At 29.9% G+C, this 20,682-nt stretch overlaps 1 protein-coding gene across 1 annotated transcript; it reads right to left on the bottom strand.

The window, feature by feature from the left end:
• Positions 1–1,893: 1,893 nt before the first annotated feature.
• On the bottom strand, positions 1,894–20,573 carry LOC105145333 (multiple inositol polyphosphate phosphatase 1). Its single transcript, XM_011054807.2, has 9 exons — positions 20,248–20,573; positions 8,400–8,598; positions 7,694–7,825; positions 7,009–7,202; positions 5,838–5,948; positions 5,348–5,498; positions 4,023–4,233; positions 3,240–3,449; positions 1,894–2,725 (listed from the first exon to the last, which is right to left on the bottom strand). Exons 2-9 carry the CDS (start codon positions 8,575–8,577, stop codon positions 2,476–2,478), a joined length of 1,437 nt encoding a protein of 478 aa, XP_011053109.2. The 5' UTR covers positions 8,578–8,598; positions 20,248–20,573; the 3' UTR covers positions 1,894–2,475.
• Between the last annotated feature and the right edge of the window lie 109 nt (positions 20,574–20,682).

Here is a 20,682-nt window from a genome sequence, read left to right as displayed (position 1 = left end):
ATCCTAGAATTCGAAAGAGATAAGGACTAACAAGGAGAGACTTCGCTCTGCTCTTCCCTAATTTTGATCGAACTTGCAGCAATATTAGAAGAGTCTACCAAATGTAGATGTGAACATCTGTAAAGCCGTTCCCGTTTAGAAGCCGAGCAATGAGCATTTAAAAAATCTGAAAACAGTCTAGTATTTCGGAAAATATACATTTTTGAGAAAAATGTCTTAAACAAAAATGGTAGATAAGATTTAATAAGATGTATTTACTTTATTGGTTTGACCTTGAGAAGTATTGTCAACCTTTACTTGATCTTGGCGATGTCACTCAAGGTTAAACCAATAAAACCAATAAATACATCTTCTATTAAATCCTACCATTTTTGTCTAAGAGTTTTCTCAAAAATGCATACTTTCCGAGATATTAGACCATTTCCAGATTTTTGGTACATATTTAAACATTCGAATTAACCAATTGAATTGAAGCAACCAATTAGCTCTATTCCATCACACAAGTTTTGTGTGCTGGAAAAAGTATCCGCGGTACTTTGTCACTAGATATATCCATCAACACACATCTAGTGACAAAAAACCGCGGATTTTTTAGATGACCCAATATATATATATATATTATTGGTGTAGTGCGAAATTATATTCAAGCCTATTCCATAATATGCTCTCTGTTTCTTGTTTTACTTTTTCCTCCTTTGCAACAGTTTTATTAACAATTGTATTTTTTGCTACGTATTTCTTGTTTCTTTCGAAGTTCGTTAATTTTCATCTCGGGCGATATAAAACAAAAAACCGGACAAGAAGCAAAAAGACAAGATGTAAAAAATAACAAAAGGCAAAAAGAAACAGGAAACAAAAAGCACATTGTGAACAGGCTTCAGTGTATTCCAAGAGAAAATGCTATTAATCAGTTGTGAAACTGGGCCTAATGTTTACTACTTGTATAACATTCCTTTCCGATTTTTTTTTGTAGTTTGTAAATTTGTAAATTTATTTGTGTATTTTATGCATAAAATATATTCTGGGAAGAAAAATAGTGCCCAAGCAGAACAAGTAGCGATAACGTCAAAATGATATTAAAATGAATCGGAAATGATTGAAAAATGACTTAATGATCATTTTGGAATTATTTTGATATTACAATAACTTATTCTGTTCAAATTCTATTTTATTTTTGAAATTTTTTATGTCGGTAAGTTAGAAATTATATGATAATAATTTAAAGATAATTTATGACTGCGTATGCTTATTAATGTAATTAGTCCAAGAAACTTTGAAATTAAGAAAAAAATAAAACAGCGCACTTGAGCGATTTTCTTTCTCAGAATATATTCCATGCATAAAAATACACAAATTTCCATAATCACAGGAAAATCAGAATGGTGAGGTGTTATGCTAAATATTTATCGTCTACATTCTTTTCTTAGAATCTTTTACATATTGTTTGAAATATTCTAAGATTCTAAGTTATAAAATTATTTAGAAATTCTGAAAAATTCTGAACTTTATATAAACCTTCTGAAAAATTCTGGGAAAAATTTTCATTGCAGGAATTTCTGTGTTCTTATACTTAGGACTTGCTAGAATGTTAATAAACGCTTTTATTTATCTTTATCCATCTTCTATGTGTCAGGAATCGATAAATTATACTGAAATGACAAACGCGCGATAGATTTAGTAAGTAAACTGCGTGCAATCGTTGTAACTTGCACGCCAGATTTTCCATGGATTAATTACGTAAGGGAATTGATATGCGAAATATACTCTAATTAAACTGACAGTCCTATATGTTTCGGCAATGTTCTTGATTTGATACGTTTCTTGATTTACGAGTGATTATATTTTTGGTTATAATTGTGTTATATTTATTAGAATAATAGTAATGGGCGCATATAAATAAAACATAAATATAATAAATATATATTTTAAAATACATTAGGACATTATCGTAAATTGGAAGAAATAACAATAACTCTATTATAATTCTTAGGCGTAAAATATGTAATAAAATAATATAGGCATAAATTATATATAAAGACTGGTTAAATGTTATTACTACAATATTATATACTATTCGTGTAATATATGCTTAAAGTCGTAAAATTAACACAGCTCTAAAAGCGGTACAGTCGCTACAATTTAATTTTTCGCTTTAATTTTCTACGCGTTTCTTTTACTTTAAGCGGCGTCTACAATGAAATTTTAAGACATAAAACTTAAAGCTTTAAACTCTAAACCGTAAGAAATTAATCAATTACAGTCGAATGTGAGGAGAATAATTGACTATGGTGGTCAATTTATTACAATTTAAGACTTAAAACTTAAGTTTTATATCTTAAAATCTCACTGTAGACGCCGCTTTATGGAAAACAGGAGTCTCCTATAAATATATCAATTTAAAGCTACTGAAGATCTCATTCGTACTCAGTATTTTACGATGTAACACTAAGAAGAAGTAAAACTAAGCTTAGGTATTTACAATTGTTGGTAACGAAGACGGACTAGAACAATAAAGCACACTAATAAGATGGCTATAGAATTAGGAAAGCTGGAGGTTGCTGCGTTCGTCTTCCAGCAGATATCCAGCTTACAATTTGACGCCAGCTCATCGAACTTGCTCTTCAGTAACTCCCAATCGCAAAGACCCACCTGACAGCCATCGTACCGTACTGGTTTCTCTCCGAGATAAAACATCACTTTATTGCGGTTATTAACGTCGTGGCACCTGTAATATATTTTTTATAAAGATTAGAATTTGTTGATATTTTCATTTAAAATATCACATATTACATATAACTGAGTTTAATATCAATTGACTGATTTTGATCAAAGATCATTTAATTGATTTCTTTTTATATTAAAGTTAATGTAGTCAAATCAAATTTAGTTAATAAAATTTTATATTTAATTTGCTTACTTTGGGACAATCTAAGATATTTTAATTTAATAGTAGTTTTTGACACAACTTAAAAAATTTTAAATATCAGTAATAAAAAGACGAACACAATTTGTAAGTAAAATTGTAATGAAGATAATAGCGTAAAAAATAGATATATATATATATATATATAAACAAAAACATTTCAAAATTTGTATATTAGATATTCTAATTTATACCAAACAATTAACTATTTATTATAAAATCGATCAAAAAATTGATTGAATTGAAATAAATAATTTTCGAATAAATAATCGAAATAAAAGTTAATAAATGCGGGATAAGGGACGTGTATATTCACTTGTAAAATACTGCAATGAGATTCGCAGCAAAGGATGATATAATTGATGTGCGCCATTGACGTCTAGCCATCTCTTTGTAATTGTAGGCGGTCAGTCGTGCTTGGTCTTCATTTATGCCCATCAAGGTTAAAAGATTTTGCAGACTGATAATGTCGCTGAAATAGAAGATACCCGCGGGCTCGCCCGACATCTCATCACGCGCTACATTCCTGATGAAAAAAAATAATACCTCTGAATTCTTCCACATTTCTTTTTTCTTGTTAGATTACAAAGTGTGGTCTAATATCCAAACTTCAAGCGCTATCTTTTAGCGACTTTTCTTTTTCTTTCTGCATTCAGAATTCACAAGTCTAATTGACACGAAAATCAACAAAAAATCAAAATTACTTTATTTTGATTCTTAATGTTAATAAACGGTCAAATTTCGTATCCAAAAATCATCATTTTGACGTCAAAATTGACTTGGTATGTTTCTTGGGGGAAATGGACATTTACATAATTTTAAATATATAATTTTATTCCTCGGATTTTGACCTCCAAAATGAAAAAAAAATCGTTCAATTACATTAACTTCAAACAAAAGTACATTAATTAAAAATCTAGTGGATTTGCGAATATGAGGAAATTTTAGAATGAATACTAGGATTAAGATATTTAAAAAAGATGTGATTATAGGTAAAATGTCTGGTAACTTGAAATAAGAAATTTGATAGAGGACAGTTTTAAATAGAATTCTTATAATTAGTTGAGTGTAGGAAACGAGACTCGTTGTGTTGCAATACCAGAAGTGTCGCATCATGTCATGCAACAGAGGACAACCCAAATAAGTGTTGATATCCCGCCCATAGCCCGCTTTGTAATAGTAGTCGAGATCTTCTCTGTACTCCAAAATGCGGAGTTCCTCTTTGCTGAAGACGGCGCACCAAGGTGAAAGTTCGGTGACGGACCAAGCCTTTTGATATCGACACGCGTCGTACATAGCGTCGATCCTATCTGAAAATATTAGAGACCTTTTGAAAGTAGAGATTTTTAAGAGTAGTAGATTTTTAAAAGTAGACATCTTTAAACCTTCTTTTTTTTTTAATTTAAACTTCGTTCATTTTAAAAAAGTTATAGTTGTTTTGAAGTTCATAACGCTACAAACTTTTGTTCTGTCAATGTAGATTGAGTTTAATCACGGTTTAATTTACTCTTCATCTTTTTCTAATTCTTAGAACTAAAGATAATTAAAATTAATAAACAGTAATAAGGTTCTGTACATATAAAACAATGTAGTACAAAAGAAGGGCAAAGAGCCAGTAATATATAAAAGAACTTTAATTTAAATTAGCATTAAAAATTCATATAAACAATTACAATTAACAACAAATATTTCGACTCCAATTGAGTCATTTTCCACGTAGTCTTAATATCGTTCTAAATCAAAAATATATACATGATATTACAATATTATTATAATTTTTAATATCGTATTTTTCATTCCGTGTAATACGCTGTGAGTCATTTTTATCAAGAATCAAAGTAGTCATAAGAAAATTCTTGTCAGTGATATCAGTAATGTGTTAAAAGTCCATTAATAAAAAGAGAGAAAAAAACGCAGATGGTAGTTTATTTCGTGGTACAATATATTAGTTTTTTTATTATATAAATTATTTTAAGCAAATTTGCAAAAGTAACGAAAATCTAACTTTCACAATGTCAGATAACGGGGAAAAAAAAAATTCATTATCTGACATCATGAAATGTTAGATGTTCGTTACTTTTGCAAATTTGAGAATGATGTTGATATATTAAGACTACATTGAAAATGACTCGATTGGAGTCGAAACGTTTGTTGTTAATTGTAATTGTTTATATGAATTTTTAATGCTAATTTAAATTAAAGTTCTTTTATACATTACTGGCTCTTTGCCCTTCTTTTGTAAAGATAAACTAAGAAAGATAAAGACTAAACGGTAAATTAAATCGAGATTAAAGTTAATCTATGTTAGTAGAGACGAGTTAAATTTAATTTGCACTTTTTTCAATAATTTAATCTTATATATAACATTACTGTGTTTATTGAACATAAATTAACAATAAACAATTAACGATTATACGCGCGTACCAGCAGAAATATTGTATAGAAAACCAATTCGTCTGCTGACGTTTCTCAGGAGATTCTGAAACTCCAGTCCAGCATCAAATCTGCTGCGTTCTATATTTTCGAACGATCCCTCATTCTCCTCGTTTTTCCATGCGCCACACGTTTTGTATGCCTGCGAGATTAATTAGATAGATTAAGATAAATTTCCATTTGCCATTTCTATGCTTAATATAGGAGTTATGCAAGTACACTTCACATAACAATATCAAATAATTTGGTTAGTGACTTTAGAATATTAGTGCACGTTTTTTGTATAATATTAAAAATATTACACAAAAATATGCATTAATATTCTATATAATATATCATAAATAAGATTAATTATTTTTAAATTAAAGTATATTTGCATCTAATGATAACAATTTTAAAATTTTACATAGTTAAGCTTTATCATTATTTGAAGCTTTATTTAAAGCTTAATTCTCTTATAGCGTATATAATTAAAACATACAGTAAGAAAGGTATCGTTCAAGGAACTCTCTTCCGGCAATACGGCAGTTGTGCTTCCGAATAGCCCTTCCATAAAAGATGTCATGCTATTGTGAGCCTCGGTGGTACGGAACTGAAAATCAATCGTGTTCTGTATCATCTCGGTTGCTTCATGATTTGGTCGATACTTATTGACATTTGCTTAATGGAATCTAGTTAATTAACGCCCACTTTAGACGATCTGTAATTTGCATTAGAATTTCAGAGAAAATTCTATTTATTAAATACGCCACGTAATGCGAAAACGTTTAAAAAAATTAGAAAAGCTTCGTTTAATGGGATTACATTTGCTTAATCTTTATTAATTTAATTAAAATCTAATTAACGTCCTTTAAACGATGTATAATTCGCGTTAGAAGTTAGGATCAAATATTCTCTTAATTCAATTAATTAATTCTATTAATTAATAAAATGTATCACTGAATGCCAAGTACATTTGAAGAATTAGAAACGTTTTGTTTAATAGAATCACATTTGCTTAATAGAATCTATTTAATTAATGCCAACTTTAGATGACCAATTCGTGTTAGAATTTAAGATAAAATATTTGTCTGGCCTCCATCTTCGTAGATTATCCAAATCTCGATTGCACATGTGACCCTCTACACGACAAACGAGACGTTTTATAGTATACTGTTAAATTCATAATGTCAAATTTTATTCATTTTATAAGTTACGAGAAAAAGATAAACTTTAATAAATACTTAAATAATGTCAAATGTTATAATAATATATCTAAAAAAAATATATACTTGATAAATCTAATATTTGAGATGATGACGTATTTTTAATTCTCACACTTTTCAAATTTTATTAATTTAAATATTCAAAAATCAATGAAAACAAATCGCAAAATTTTGCATATTGCAAAATCATGAAACGAGGAAAATATCGTTGAATTTGATACAAATTTTAAATTAATCTAAAAATTCGATTGATTAAATGTGATTATCTTTATTATTTTAAAATATGTCACGAAATGTGAAACACTTTTGAAAAATCAAAACAGTGTATGAAATTATAAATAAAGTTATATTCTGAGATCTGAGCGAAGACGTATAGATCGTCCGATTAAAATCAATATTGACGCATTTATACAGCAATTGACGTAATAAATAATTGTGAAGAGATACTTTATAATTAGCGGCTGTAATGTTGTGAAAGTTGGGTTGCAAAAGTTCTGGGAAATTGCTCTGCAACCTTCTCGCCAACAGCTTCATGTCTTCCACTCCTTGCGGTGTTAGGACTTCCGCCCGCTGTGGCGACAAATATTCGTCCGGCTTCCATCTTCGTAAGTTATCCAAATCTCGATTGCACATGTGACCCTCTGCACGACAAACGAAACGTTTTAGGAATCGAGTGAAGAAAATCGTACGCTGTTAAATTCATAATATCAAATTTTATTCACTTTCAGTTGTGAGAAGAAGATAGGTATATTAAACTTTAATAAATATTTATTCGATTAGTCCCAACTGAACGTTAATATAATATTATGTATCTATAAATTTAATATATTTGTAAAAAAATATAATAGGAATTTAATCGAGAAAACGTATGTTTAATTCTTACACTTTTCAAATTTTATTAATTTAAATATTGCAAAATCACACGAAACGAGGAAAACATTGTTGAATTTGACAAATAAATTGATCTAAAAATTATTGGTGCCTATATTTAATATAGATTTAATAAATTTATCTATAATACATACGAAAAAAAGTTAAAATCTATATAGGACGGTACAAAAAATAGAGAAAAAAAATTAAGGAAAAAAGTGTAAAAAATGCAGAAGACTTAAAGAAGGAAAAGTTGACTTACCTTTGCGCTCTTCATGATTCTGGAGTATCTGTTCTTTGAGTTCAGTTAAAGAGACGATGTTGTCGATCTCCTGGATACTCGGGCAACGGGTGCCATGTGTCGTCAACATCCAGATTTGCACCGGTCGACAATCTGTCGAACAGAAGTGTTTAATAACAATTACAATCTTATCTTTCACCGAACGCCAATGTCGATTTTGTTTAATGAGAACAAAAATCGTATTTTGTTTCGTTTAAAATTTCAAGAAAATGTAAAAATAAATTCTTTTAATTAATTGATTATTCTGATTAATACTAAAAATATAATAAAAAACATTTCTTTATTTGAAATGAAGAAATATTCACATGCTTAAACTAAAAGTATACTGATATCAGTTTCACTGACTTTCTTTTTTATCTACTCTTTTTCGCTGAAAGGAAAACTTTTATAGTACTAAATATTACAATTTTTTCTCTCAATGTGAACTTCTTAAACAAGCAAGTACTGATCGTTTTGATGTTGATCACTGGCTACTTTCAGCAGAGAAAACAGCTTTGCAACTATTGTAAAATTCTTGAATATGATTGATCTATACATTTAGATCCAATGAGAAACTAAAGGCAAGACCAATCATATTAAAGAATTTCACAACAGTTGCAAAGCTGCTTTTTCTGCTGAACGCAGCCATTGTTGAGAGGTCCAAGTCAATCCGACTTTCGGTACTTACTGGGTAGTGTCTGGAACCGGGTCTTGCCACCGTGAACGAAGTGATAAGCGGTCTTCGTGGCCATGTACAGGTACGGATTATCTTCGTCCGCAAAGCAGAAATCGACATCGCGTGCGAGCACATGGACGCTCGGTGAAGCCAGAAACGATGCGATCAACAACACCAACAATGCGGACATTATGCAGTGAAAGTGCCGCTTCTGCGATAAGAATAATAATAAGGATGATAACTTTGTCAACGAATAAATAGAATTAGCTACGTCCGATGTGGAAATAAAAAAAATGTAGAAGATCACCTATTGTCTAAACCGGAAGTGCGAGATTTCTTTTAAAGCTTCGATTTATGTTAAAGGCATTATGAAATATTGAATGACAGGATTACATAATGACAAGGATATGTTTTTATGGTGAATGATGTAAAGCGTTTGTGTGTGTGTGACGTAAAGTGAGCTATTAATTGTATAAAAATCAACAATAAAATATACATAAATTAACAATAGACTTATTTCGAGCTTATATTAGACTGACTTCAAATTAATATAATTAATATAACACAATGTAAATACTATATAATAATTTAAATACAATTAATAAAATAAAAAAAATATATGTATAAATAAATTTCAGCTTATAAAGCCTTCTTCAGTATATAAAGCAAAAATACATTATTAAATTAACGAACTAATTAGATAGCGCATATAATGAAATATTTATAAACCATCAGTGATAATGTCAATTCATATAAGATTTGAATGTCAAAATGTGTTAAGATTACATAAAATAAGAAAAATGAAATACTTTAATCAAAAGTAAATTAATATGATCCTTCGATAAATTTTGCCAAATTCCTCAGTTGAAAACGGGAATCCAATTTATCATAAACTTGAATCATTCGATTTAAGAGTTCAATTGTTACGAATATTTTATGATATTCTGTAGAATGAAAAGAAGTATTAAAATAATACAATTAGTGTGAATGAGAAATACAGAATCAAATTATAACTCACGTTAATTTATATAAAATACTGTAATTAAAAATCTTAATCAGTGATCTGGTCAAATATATTAAAATTAGAAGTTGTCTGTTACTATTTGAAAATTAACTGATGTGATGTGTAGGTGAAATAAAAGTTAGTCAACAAAATCGAATGTAAAACAAATCTGTTCAAAACTATATGACAATTTATGTTTACAACAATTTATGTCGTCCAATATGTTAAAATAAGAGGTGTTCAATAACTCAATATCTTTCATTAAACCGTTTTTTTGTTCTTTAATATGAGTTATTTCAGAAATATTTTTTTGCAATAATTCTTTTCAAAATCGAATAGCTAACTTTTTCCTAACTAAAATAATGGTTTGTTTCGTGATTACTGAGTGTTTGGACTGGTCTAATTTTATATTATTACGATGTTCTTTAATTCTTGTCTGTAATTGTAATTGAAGGACGTCACGTTAATCTACTTTTGACCGAAGTATTTCATTCTTCTTATTTTATGTAATCTGTCTTAACACATTTTGACATTCGAATCTTATATGAATGACACATTATTACTGATGGTTTATAAATATTTCATTATATGCGTTATCTAATTGGTTCGTTAATTTAATAATGTATTTTTGCTTTATACACTAAAGAAGATTTTATAAGCCGAAACGTTTATAATTATATATATATTTTTTATTATTTTATTAATTGTATTTAGATTATTATACATTTACATTGTTATGTTAATTGTATTAATTTAAAATTAGTCTAATTATAAGCTCGAAATAAGCCACGATTTTGTTAATTTGTTTTGAAAATATTTTCACTTTAATATACAATATATTAGGTGTTGGAATTAATTCGTAGCGTTTTACAAGTGATGGGAAGTACTTTCATTAATGTATTTTTTAATGCTCATGTGAAATAAATAACATTCTTTCATTAAAAAACGCTACGAATTAATTCCAACACCTAATAAATAAATTATATGACAAAAGAGATATTCCGATGAAAATTTTTGCTTAAAATCTTTTGCATAATTTTTTGGAATTTTTATATAAATTTCAGAATTTTTCATAATTTCGATATTTTGTAACTTTTTAGAAAATTTCTCAGATTTTTTAATGTAAATTGCATTTTTGAAAATACTGAGAAAATCTGTAATGGTTATAATATCTTTTCTAAAATTTTTATACATATATATGCGATTTTTTAAATATTCTACACTGATTATGTAAGAAAAAAATAGTTACAATTATCATGCATAATTTAACTGTAATTATAGTCAGTGTTTAACTGTATATTTATAGTTGTTTTAGTTATGCAAGTTATTGTTGCTACATTACGATGATTGCAACTGTAATATTCACGCAACTATTTTGTGAAAGTGATTGTTTCTTTATTTTTCTTCTTTATTTTTTTTTTATTTTTTCTTCTACATACATTTAGTCATTATTACCACGTAAATAGTAAGCGAATATTAAGAAAATGATCATATTTATCATACAAGATGATGTCATGCTATTTAATTATCTTATTAAAAAATTACACTTATAAAGTTTTTTAACTCTATGTAAGCAAATCCTGTATTTCGTGGAAATTCTATTAGATGTGGCATCATTAGTTGAAATTGAGCGGAGATGAAGCTTTGTATGAATTTTGTTAAAAATAAATGTATTATATGGAAAGCAAATAGTACTTTTTATATGCCATTCTATTAGGTGTTGGAATTAATTCGTAGCGTTTTTAATGAAAGAATGTTATTTATTTCACAGGAGCATTAAAAAATACATTAATGAAAGTACTTCCCATCACTTGTAAAACGCTACGAATTAATTCCAACACCTAATACATTTCACAAACTGTTGTGCGTGCCTTCACCTTCATCCAATTTCAACTAATGATGCCGCATCTAACAAAATTTCCACGAAGTACAAAATTTGCTTAAAAAAATGATATTTCACGAGTAATTTTTGACGAGATAATTGACATGACATTTTTCGCATGCCATTCTGTAATTGCGATTGCTTTTTAATTTATTGTCCATTATATATAAAAAGGTTTTTTTAATTTATCATTTATATACCCATACAGCACTAAGAATGTCACCAGAATGTGGCCAGAATATTACATTTGAAATCTAAAATATTCTGGTGATGATCTCAGAAACATTCTAGCAATGATAGCAGAATATGTCTTATGTTTGCATCTAGTACAATAATATTCTGAAGACATTCAGTAATTGTTCACGTCGATGGCAGCATTCGGGGAGCGTGCTATGAACGCTATTTAATTATATCATCTATCATTGTTTATACGTCTATAATGAATGATGAAGATAAAATGATACAAATTAGCGCTGATATATAATTTCTCCAAAAAAAAATGCAGCTGATATATAATTATAATCATAATAAAGCCAATCACTTATAATAATAAGATCACTTTGAGTAGAGGTTGCGAGAATACTTCATATAAAACAGAAAGATTACCACGAAGCGAAATCTCTCAATATTTTAAGGAAATAATGTAATATTTCAAATGGAATGTCTCTAAAATATTTCATTCGCAATATTCTTAAATACTTCAAGTAAAATGTCGCCAGACTACTTCATATGAAATATTGAGAAAGATTTGAACCGAAACGTCTTCAGAACATTAAAAGGACATTACAAATGTAATATTTCTAATAGAATGTCTCTTGAATATTTTAAATTATTAGGTGTTGGAATTAATTCGTAGCGTTTTACAAGTGATGGGAAGTACTTTCATTAATGTATTTTTTAATGCTCATGTGAAATAAATAACATTCTTTCATTAAAAACCCCCCTGGCTTTTACGAATAAATTCCAAACACCTAATCAATATTTTACATCTCTAGATATTTGCAGAAATATTTTAAATTAAACATTCTGTAAAAGACATTTGAAATATTTTGACGACGTTCTGGTAACGTTTTGGGGCTGTGTGGATATATGTATATATATCTCTTTTATAGATAATTATATTGATATTTAAATTTATCATAATTTGCAATAAAACATTGATTTTTATAGTTCGTAAAATTATAAATATATAAGGCTACACTATTACTAACAATATAACAGTAATAATTTAAAAAATGGAGGTTATTATATAATTGTGATTATATTTTATTATGCAATTATAATTACAAATACCAAATACTTTTCTTTCAAATTAATAAAAAATTTATAAGATTAAATTTTATAATATCCGAAAAATTTATAGATTCTGAAGAAATTCTATTTTTTAAAAATCGTTTTAAATTTAAAATATAAAAATTCTTAAAATTTTTATAAGATATTCCTTATTATAAGATATTAGTCCTGTTCTTTTTAGCTGAATTCTTTTCATCTCTCTCTCTCTCTCTCTCTCTCTTTCTCTCTCTCTCTCTCTCTCTCTCTCTCTCTTCTCCAAAGTGTAAAGAAAAAGAAGAAAGATAAACTGTGAAAGAAATTCAGCTAAAAAAATAAGTCTTTTTATGAGAATTTTTTACAGAGTATAAATTATATATCTGCGCGCATTCTGGAACTGTTATTACCTACATTAATAATATTTAGGAACAGATTTTAAACATCTTCATCTTTCCCTTTAAAATTTAATACATGTACTGAATTTATCTATGTTCTCACAATATCGACGCAAGTTTTAAGCAATAAATGTATTACAAGTTTTGCAGTTTATTTACAGATAATACTGCAAGTTCCGCGATATATTTAGATAATCAACCTCTCCAGGATTTCTCTGAAAATTTCACATGAAATAAATTTTCGAATGAATGAGTGAATTTCTCGCTGATCCTGAAGCGGAACGTCGAGGGACCTGTTCGCGGAAAAGCGATTTTCCTTTCGCGTTCCGCGGACCGTCGTAAACCTACATTTCGCCGCCGGCTGACGACATCGCGGAATGTAACTTATTACCAACTCGAGGAGAGCTAGCGTAACGATGTAGTCGCTCCGGCGATTACATAACCGGAAGTGTGTTCGCGCGCGTATTCGCGCTCATTCGCGCCGAGAACTGCCGCGGCGAAGTATTAACGCGATAAATTAGCGAGAAGATGATAACGGGTGAAACACGGATCCGCGAGAGTCACCGCAGCATTTCAAACTTGATTTCTTCTTATCTCTTTTATCTGTTCAATCTTTTAAATCGTCGAACGTTGCACTCCATGAGAAGCTATCCAAAGCAGAACAGTACAGATTTATGTCAAAATGACATGAAAATTAATTGACAAAAAGTAACTCTTTTAATCCCTTGAGACTCTCGTACATTGTAATGTATATCAAATTTGAAGTCATCCCCGGAAAATTTTTCTTATAATTTTTATACAAATTGGAACATTTTTCAAAAATATTCAAAAATATTCGGAAAGTTTACATCTTCTCTCAGAATTTTTCGTACATGTGAATTCTGAAATATTCTGAGATTTCTCATCTCATAATTCAAAAAAAAATATTTTTTAATTTTTTAGATTTTATAACATTTCATCAGAAATTATACAAAAAAATCTTAGAAATCTTACGATATTTTATAATTAACTGTGCATATGGAAAATTCTAAAAAAAGATGTAGATTTTCTTGAAGTGTTCCAATTCGTATAAAAAATGTGATAAAGTTATAAAATTATATTTCAGAAATTCTGAAAAATTATATGAAAAATTCTGAGAAAATTTTTCACCAGAGACATTATTTTATTCTATCGACCTCATCTGAGATCTGATGCACATAATAATGTATATGTTGGAAAAATAGTCAAAATTTTGAAAAAATTAATTGTTTAATATGAGTAACTTATTAAAATGTGCAAGAATTGAATTTAAAAAAATTTTTTTTAACTTGCAGTTCCAATAAAATTGAGTCTAAAGATGTTAATAATCACTTTCGAGATCGTTTTGGATGTCATTATGATCTTTTGTTCTACATCCTAAGTAGAACACTGAGTCATAATGATTCCATATGAACCTCATTTGTCGATTTCCAGTAAACACCAATTAAACAGTAATACAGCGTTGATGTTATAATTTTACACTCAAAGTATAAATAGGATATAATACATATGTTACGTAATAGTTACATTGAGCATGAAATTATAAAGGTGTCTCTACATACGCAAAACGTAATTGAGAGATGCAGAATAAAAATTTGCTTTTTCGTTTTTTCATTGCCTATGGTTTGTTTTTATCTGCATGTATCTTGTGGATCGTCAATCTGCGTTAACATTTGCGAACTACATTTTGCGATTTACGAATTATGTATAGAAACACTTTAATATTGATATATTCTATTACTGTCAGATGATGTTTACTGGATTATATGTACTTAAGTGATAATAAAGTTACGACGATGTTCATATGATATTATTACAACTTTTATGTTTTACCTAGGCGGATTTGATATCTCAATTCCGAACGCAATTTCGAAAAGCGCGAAAACGTTTGAAAGGAAAAGTTGTAAGGTTTGAAGAAGGCCATCAGATGAGCTACTAAAATTTTGAATTCAGAACTTTATTGAGCTCAAATGGACATACAACTTTTATTTGAAATATTTTTCCCAAAACTAGTAGTTTAAATTTTTTCTATCACTTTTGCAATATAGAACATTTGCTCACTTTTGTAACTTTGATCTCGTTTCAAGATAACATAATCGATCTCTTGTGCTGTATGGGATTCAAAGGGCTCTCGTGGACTCTGAGGCTTCAACTTCCGCGAGAGGGTGATTATTATATTATATACGTGGGAGATGAATGCGAAGGCCAAGGCCGCCGTGAAAGAGAAACGTGATAGTAAAATTACATCGCGCGCATTACATAATAATCGTGAGAGAAACCGGTTTTCAGAGTCCGGACATGAGAATGAGCATCCTCGGTGTAACATTACAATCGTCTTTGGGATCTTGTGAACGACGAACGCCATCACTCGGTCCAGAAATAGCCTGGACGTAATAGTTGACGATAACGTAATTGACAACGGCGCGATTAATGGAGAGACTTCTTCTTTTGCTTCTTATAGTCGCCATGCCACATACTTGGCCTACTTATACTTAATTTCTTCGTCGTTCGCGAGTACCGTCGCCGCCTCTAACGTCGGCCGCAATCTCGTTTCAATGCGAAATCCATTACGCTGCCTCGAGCGTTGCTTCGATGATGGTATAAATCGCTCGCGGCGTGTATGAGAAAATTATTTGCAATTTATTACGAAGATGTTACTTATAAAGGACATATAATTAAGCTTCTTATTATATAAGTGAATATCGATTATTGTTAAATAGTTATTTTCTAATTCTTTGGAGTGCAATCTCACGCTAAAGAATGAAAATTGCTAGCCAGTCTTGAAAAAAGAGTAGTTCAATTTTCAATCTCTAGGTCCGGTTCCATCAATGTAAGATTAACTTTAATCTCGGTTTAATTTATTTAAGAATTAGAAAAAGATGAACAGTAAATTAAACCGAGATTGAAGTTAAGCTTATTGGAACTGAAGAGATTTCACTCTTCAGAATGAGATTTATCCTAAAAATTTTAGAGAGTAGATAAGTTTTAAAAATATGAGTGTGAATTCAACACCACGCAGTGTCTATATACATAATTCTTTACCGTATTGGTGTTAATATTAACACCAGCATCTCAAGTAGAACACAGAAATTATAATAATCAGAGAGAGAGGCAGATATTATGACCTAACATCATCATGACTTTATTTATTACTTCTACGTTTATATCTAAGTTTATTTTTGAAAATGACGTCCTATAACATCATTACGACTTAATTCTGTGTTTTACCTGGAATGGTGTTAGAATTAAAAAAAAACCCTTAATTTTTACATCAATACCATGATGATGTTGATATTCTACAAATATCATCAACACCATTATGATGTAGAAAACCCATAGTATTAAATCTATACACACTTTTTTTTTAGTGTAGTTTATATAATAGAATAGAATAGAATGAATTATAATTAATTATCACGCAAGAGAAAAAGAAAAATAAAAGAAAGGAAAAGTTGAAAAAATTTATTATAAAACGAGAAAGAAGAAGAGATCAGAATAATGAGCAAAAAGGAAAAAAGACAAATTAGAATATTCGAGAATGACTAACAGAGAAAAGAAAAGAAAGAGTTGAGTAATAAATGGAAACAAGATCTTTTAATGGCAAATTCAATGACTTTAAACCGTGAAAAGCGCGTCCTAAATAAATAAATAGCTTTATGGTAAAATATGGCCGACGACATTGTGCTTTAGAAAGACGTGCAGCCTAGATCGAGGAAATATGAATATTAATATCGAAGAAAATACAGCCACTGATGATGGCAGGAATGTGCAACGCAAATATAACTGACGTGTGATCACGTGAGAGGACATTTGCTGCAATGACAGGAAAGAATGGTCAGCTACAGTTATTATCATTGTCATTTTATGAATAAACAGCAAATTGCGAACGGCCATCCTTCGCCTGCGTAACAAGAATCATAACAAAATAATCGAAGCGTCGCATTCTGTGAAACGAGAGGATATAAGAGAATTCGTACGTTAAATTTACACGCGTTAGCCAATGATTCACGATTTTTTTTTCATCGATTGACCTTATTTGCGATATATTCTGCGAAAGAGAGATTGCAAAGTTCTCCTTGGTTGTCTTTTAGACATATTTGTTATGGTTTCTAAATCCTTGAATATCTCTTTAGATTCCAGGCAATTGTTATTATTTTATTGTTACTCTGCTCTGAAGAACATTTTTCTTCAGATAATTTTTTTAAATTTTTATATAAATCAAATTTTTCAGAATTTTTATATAATTTTATAACCTTTTAGAAAATTTCTCCGATTCTTTTATGTGAATTGGAACTTTTCAAAAATGCTCTGAGAAAGCCTACATTTTTCTATAATTCTTTATATACCTGTAAGTTTTGAAATATTGTAAGATTTCTCATTCAATCCGAAGAAATCGGATAACAAATATTTTGTCAGAAATCTCTTCATGAATTTAAAATTCGAAAAATTCTTAAAACTAAGAGATGTAACGAGAATTTCTTTGTTTGTTCAGAATTCTTTTAGAATCATTTATGAATTCTCTCAAATTCTTTCTTAATTCCCTGCATTCTCTTCGAAGTTTCTTCATCCTTTCTAATTTCTTTAGAGTGAAATCTCACTCTAAGAAATATATGAAAATCGAGCTAGTCTTAAAAAATAGCGATTTTCAATCTTTAAGACTTAGTTCCACCAATGTAAGATTAACTTTAATCTCAGTCCAATTTACTGTTCATCTTTTTCTAATTCTTATGCTCGTTTCTACCAATATAGTTAAATTTTAATTTTGGTTTAATTAACTCTTCATCTTTTTTTTTTCATATTCCCAGTTCTAAGAATTAAAAATGGACGAAGAGTTAAGATGAACCGAGATTAAGTATTAAAGTTAATTTATATTGGTAGAAACGGGCAGTGAAGCTAGAAAAAGATGAAGACATAATCGAGATTAAAATCACATTGACAGAAAACGGACGTAAGAGTGAGAGCTGACTCTTCAGAGCGAGATTTTCGCTCTAAAAGTTTCAGAGAGTTAGGCATCTATTTTTTTTTTCAATTAAGCTGAGTGTTTTCCAACAGAGATTCCTTCTCGATTGCGGGATATCACGCACGGCAATAAATGTCGGAACGATAGACGGCGCGCGCTCGCGACAATTGTTCACGAAAGTAGGACGACGACGTTGGTCACGCTCGATGGTTCTTGATGCAGGAGAGCAGCGGTAATTATTCGCGTGTATTTATTCACTTGCAGTAGAATCCCGTTCGATATCGGCGATCGGCGATCCTTGAATTATGATGACGTCCGAAGCAAACTTACGACGCATTTTCGCGCCAATCAAGTTGCGAGAATTCGCGAAATCCCGATCACGTGCACGCGAAGAGGACAGATTCGCCACGTGATATTTAATCCGGAGTGCGAATTAAATCATCTCTCGCATGCGTTGAAGCGCGATATGGTAATTTCACACGTTAACTCCGAGGTTGCGAATCGAGCGTTTCCGGATTAATTCACCGAGCGTCGTCTAAGAATCGTACCGTCCGAAGAATTCTAAATGGACTCTAAAAATTTCAGACTGAGGTTCTCGTAGGGTTAAGTCAATTTCGAAGCCTGGATTGAGACTTCGCGAGAAGTTTATTATTAATTAAGAATTAATTTTTGATGAGTTATAATATTGAGAAAGTAAAAAAGGCGAGTAACTCTGAAGATCTATTGAATCATTCAAAGTTTTCGAGCTATTTATATATTTGTCTTCAGCGTTTGAATGTTTGACGATTTATATCTTTGGAGTTTATCAAGATTAATGAAATTCATGGAAGATTTTAATGAATGGAATAATAGGTTGAATCATCGACAAAGTATCGAGATCAAGATTAATAATTCAAGCTTAAAAATTAAGATTAATAATTCACCAAGAATATCAATTTGAGTTCAAGATTAATAATTCAGGACTAAAAATCAAGATCAATAATTCAACAAAAGCATCAATTTGAAATTAAGATTAATAATTTAATTTTGTATTTAAAATGTTTAATATCTACTTAAATTATAATATTAAATTATATTCAATTTGTGTTATTTTTAAAGTCGCCACTGTTCTCTTTCAATATGTTAATTTAACTAAAAATTAATGAAATTAATGAAGTTAAACAGTTTAATTCGAGAAAATATATTACTTAAATCTAATTTATTATTTACTGAGTGAAGACATTAAAACGTTGTTTATTTGGAAACTAATTACAGAAATGCTTAAAAATAACAAAATGTTATTCAAGAGATTAAGTTAACATTTCTTTGATATCTAACAGTGTAACATCAAAATGATTAACACAGAAGAAGAGCTTAAAAGATTCAAAAATAAATTTGTGAATGGGTATTTCAATAAGTTTTTTCTAATTCTAATATTTTAATGAGTTTCTTCTAATTTCCTTTTAACACTGATACAAAATATTTTATTATACGAAAATTATATTCTATCTTCTTTCAATACAACTTGAGATTCTCGCGGCACAGATTTGCGAGAAACATGAAAGCATATCAAACAATTCATTATTTCACTTCGTTTCTATCAGATTGATTCATCAGTATCGACCTACGCGGACCCACCTTAAGCGGATATGTCTTGTTTATCTTCGTTAATGTATTCCCCTATACGCTCCTAAATTCTTTGACCCATTTTTCGGAACACCTTTTATTTTTCAATATTAAATACCACACTGAGAAAAAAATAGCCTGAATTTAAATGAATATTTATTTGAATACTATCAACTAAATATTTATTTACAATAAATAAATATTTACTTAATAAAAAGAAATGATTGTTAAATCAAATTAATGTTTTTTGTACTAAATAAAGATATTTTTATATTTAATAAATATTTAGTTGGAACTATTCAAATAAATATTTATTGAAATTTAGAATATTTTTTCTCAGTGCAGCTGTCTGTCAAAGGCTGTTGGCCTAAATTAAAAAAAAATTGCCTAGACAGCACGCGTGTCTAAAATCAGGATGTAAGACGTCTTAAAACGATTTTGGTCTGATTTTAGTCCAAAGTTATTCCATATTTTAAATCTATTAATGAACTGAGAAAAAAAATTTCTAAATCTTAATATGTATATTTTTCAATACTAACTTAATACTAACTTAATCTACTTACAGTAATAGATATTTACTAAAAGATGATAAATCAAACTAGTATTCAAACAAACATTTATTAAAATTTAGTACATTTTTTAGTATATTAATATCTGTTACTAAAGCACGATTAAAACATTAACGACAAGCAAAGCAATCGAGAATTCAGATTATTCGCATTACGTACGAGGTTGAGAAATGCTTGTGATCGCGGAAAAGTATCCAAGGGGGATATCCGGGACGTCGAAGAGACAGAGGCTTGGGATCAGAAGACCGACACTCGGGAACTCAAAGTTCAAGGGGGACACGGCCGATCGGGCTTGACGAAACCTGCTCGACGGAAGACTAGGCAATGAATTGCGACACGGTAATTGACGGGCGGGTGGACTGCCTCGAATGTAAACAACGTAAACGTGCGCACCTTCGCGATCGCGAGGTAGCGTTCAACAAGCCGCCGTTCGCCGCGGCGGTTCGTGTTGCACTGCCGCGCGAGGTCGTCGAGCCTCGTTGCCTCCTAGGTAACCAACAGGCACCTAGACCGGTGCCTGGTGGTCTCACGTTCGAAACACGCGATCTCTTCGACCCATCAGTTAACGCGACCCGGTTAAGGACCTGTCGACCT

The sequence above is a fragment of the Acromyrmex echinatior genome, chromosome 17 (assembly GCF_024713525.1).
Source record: "Acromyrmex echinatior isolate Ae372 chromosome 17, ASM2471352v2, whole genome shotgun sequence".
Taxonomy (NCBI): Eukaryota; Metazoa; Arthropoda; class Insecta; order Hymenoptera; family Formicidae; genus Acromyrmex; species Acromyrmex echinatior.
The sequence above is the reverse complement of the archived record's forward strand: the minus strand, read 5'-3'. Positions and strand labels throughout refer to the sequence as shown.

Bases quoted from the DNA above. Each gene is read 5' to 3' on its own strand.
- LOC105145333 (XM_011054807.2), bottom strand. From the start codon at position 8,577: ATGTCCGCATTGTTGGTGTTGTTGATCGCATCGTTTCTGGCTTCACCG. The intron at 7,826-8,399 runs GTAAGTACCGAA...TCTGTTCGACAG, and splicing joins CCGGTTCCAGACACTACCCA to ATTGTCGACCGGTGCAAATC. The intron at 4,234-5,347 runs GTACGCGCGTAT...TAATATTTTCAG, and splicing joins TCTATACAATATTTCTGCTG to ATAGGATCGACGCTATGTAC.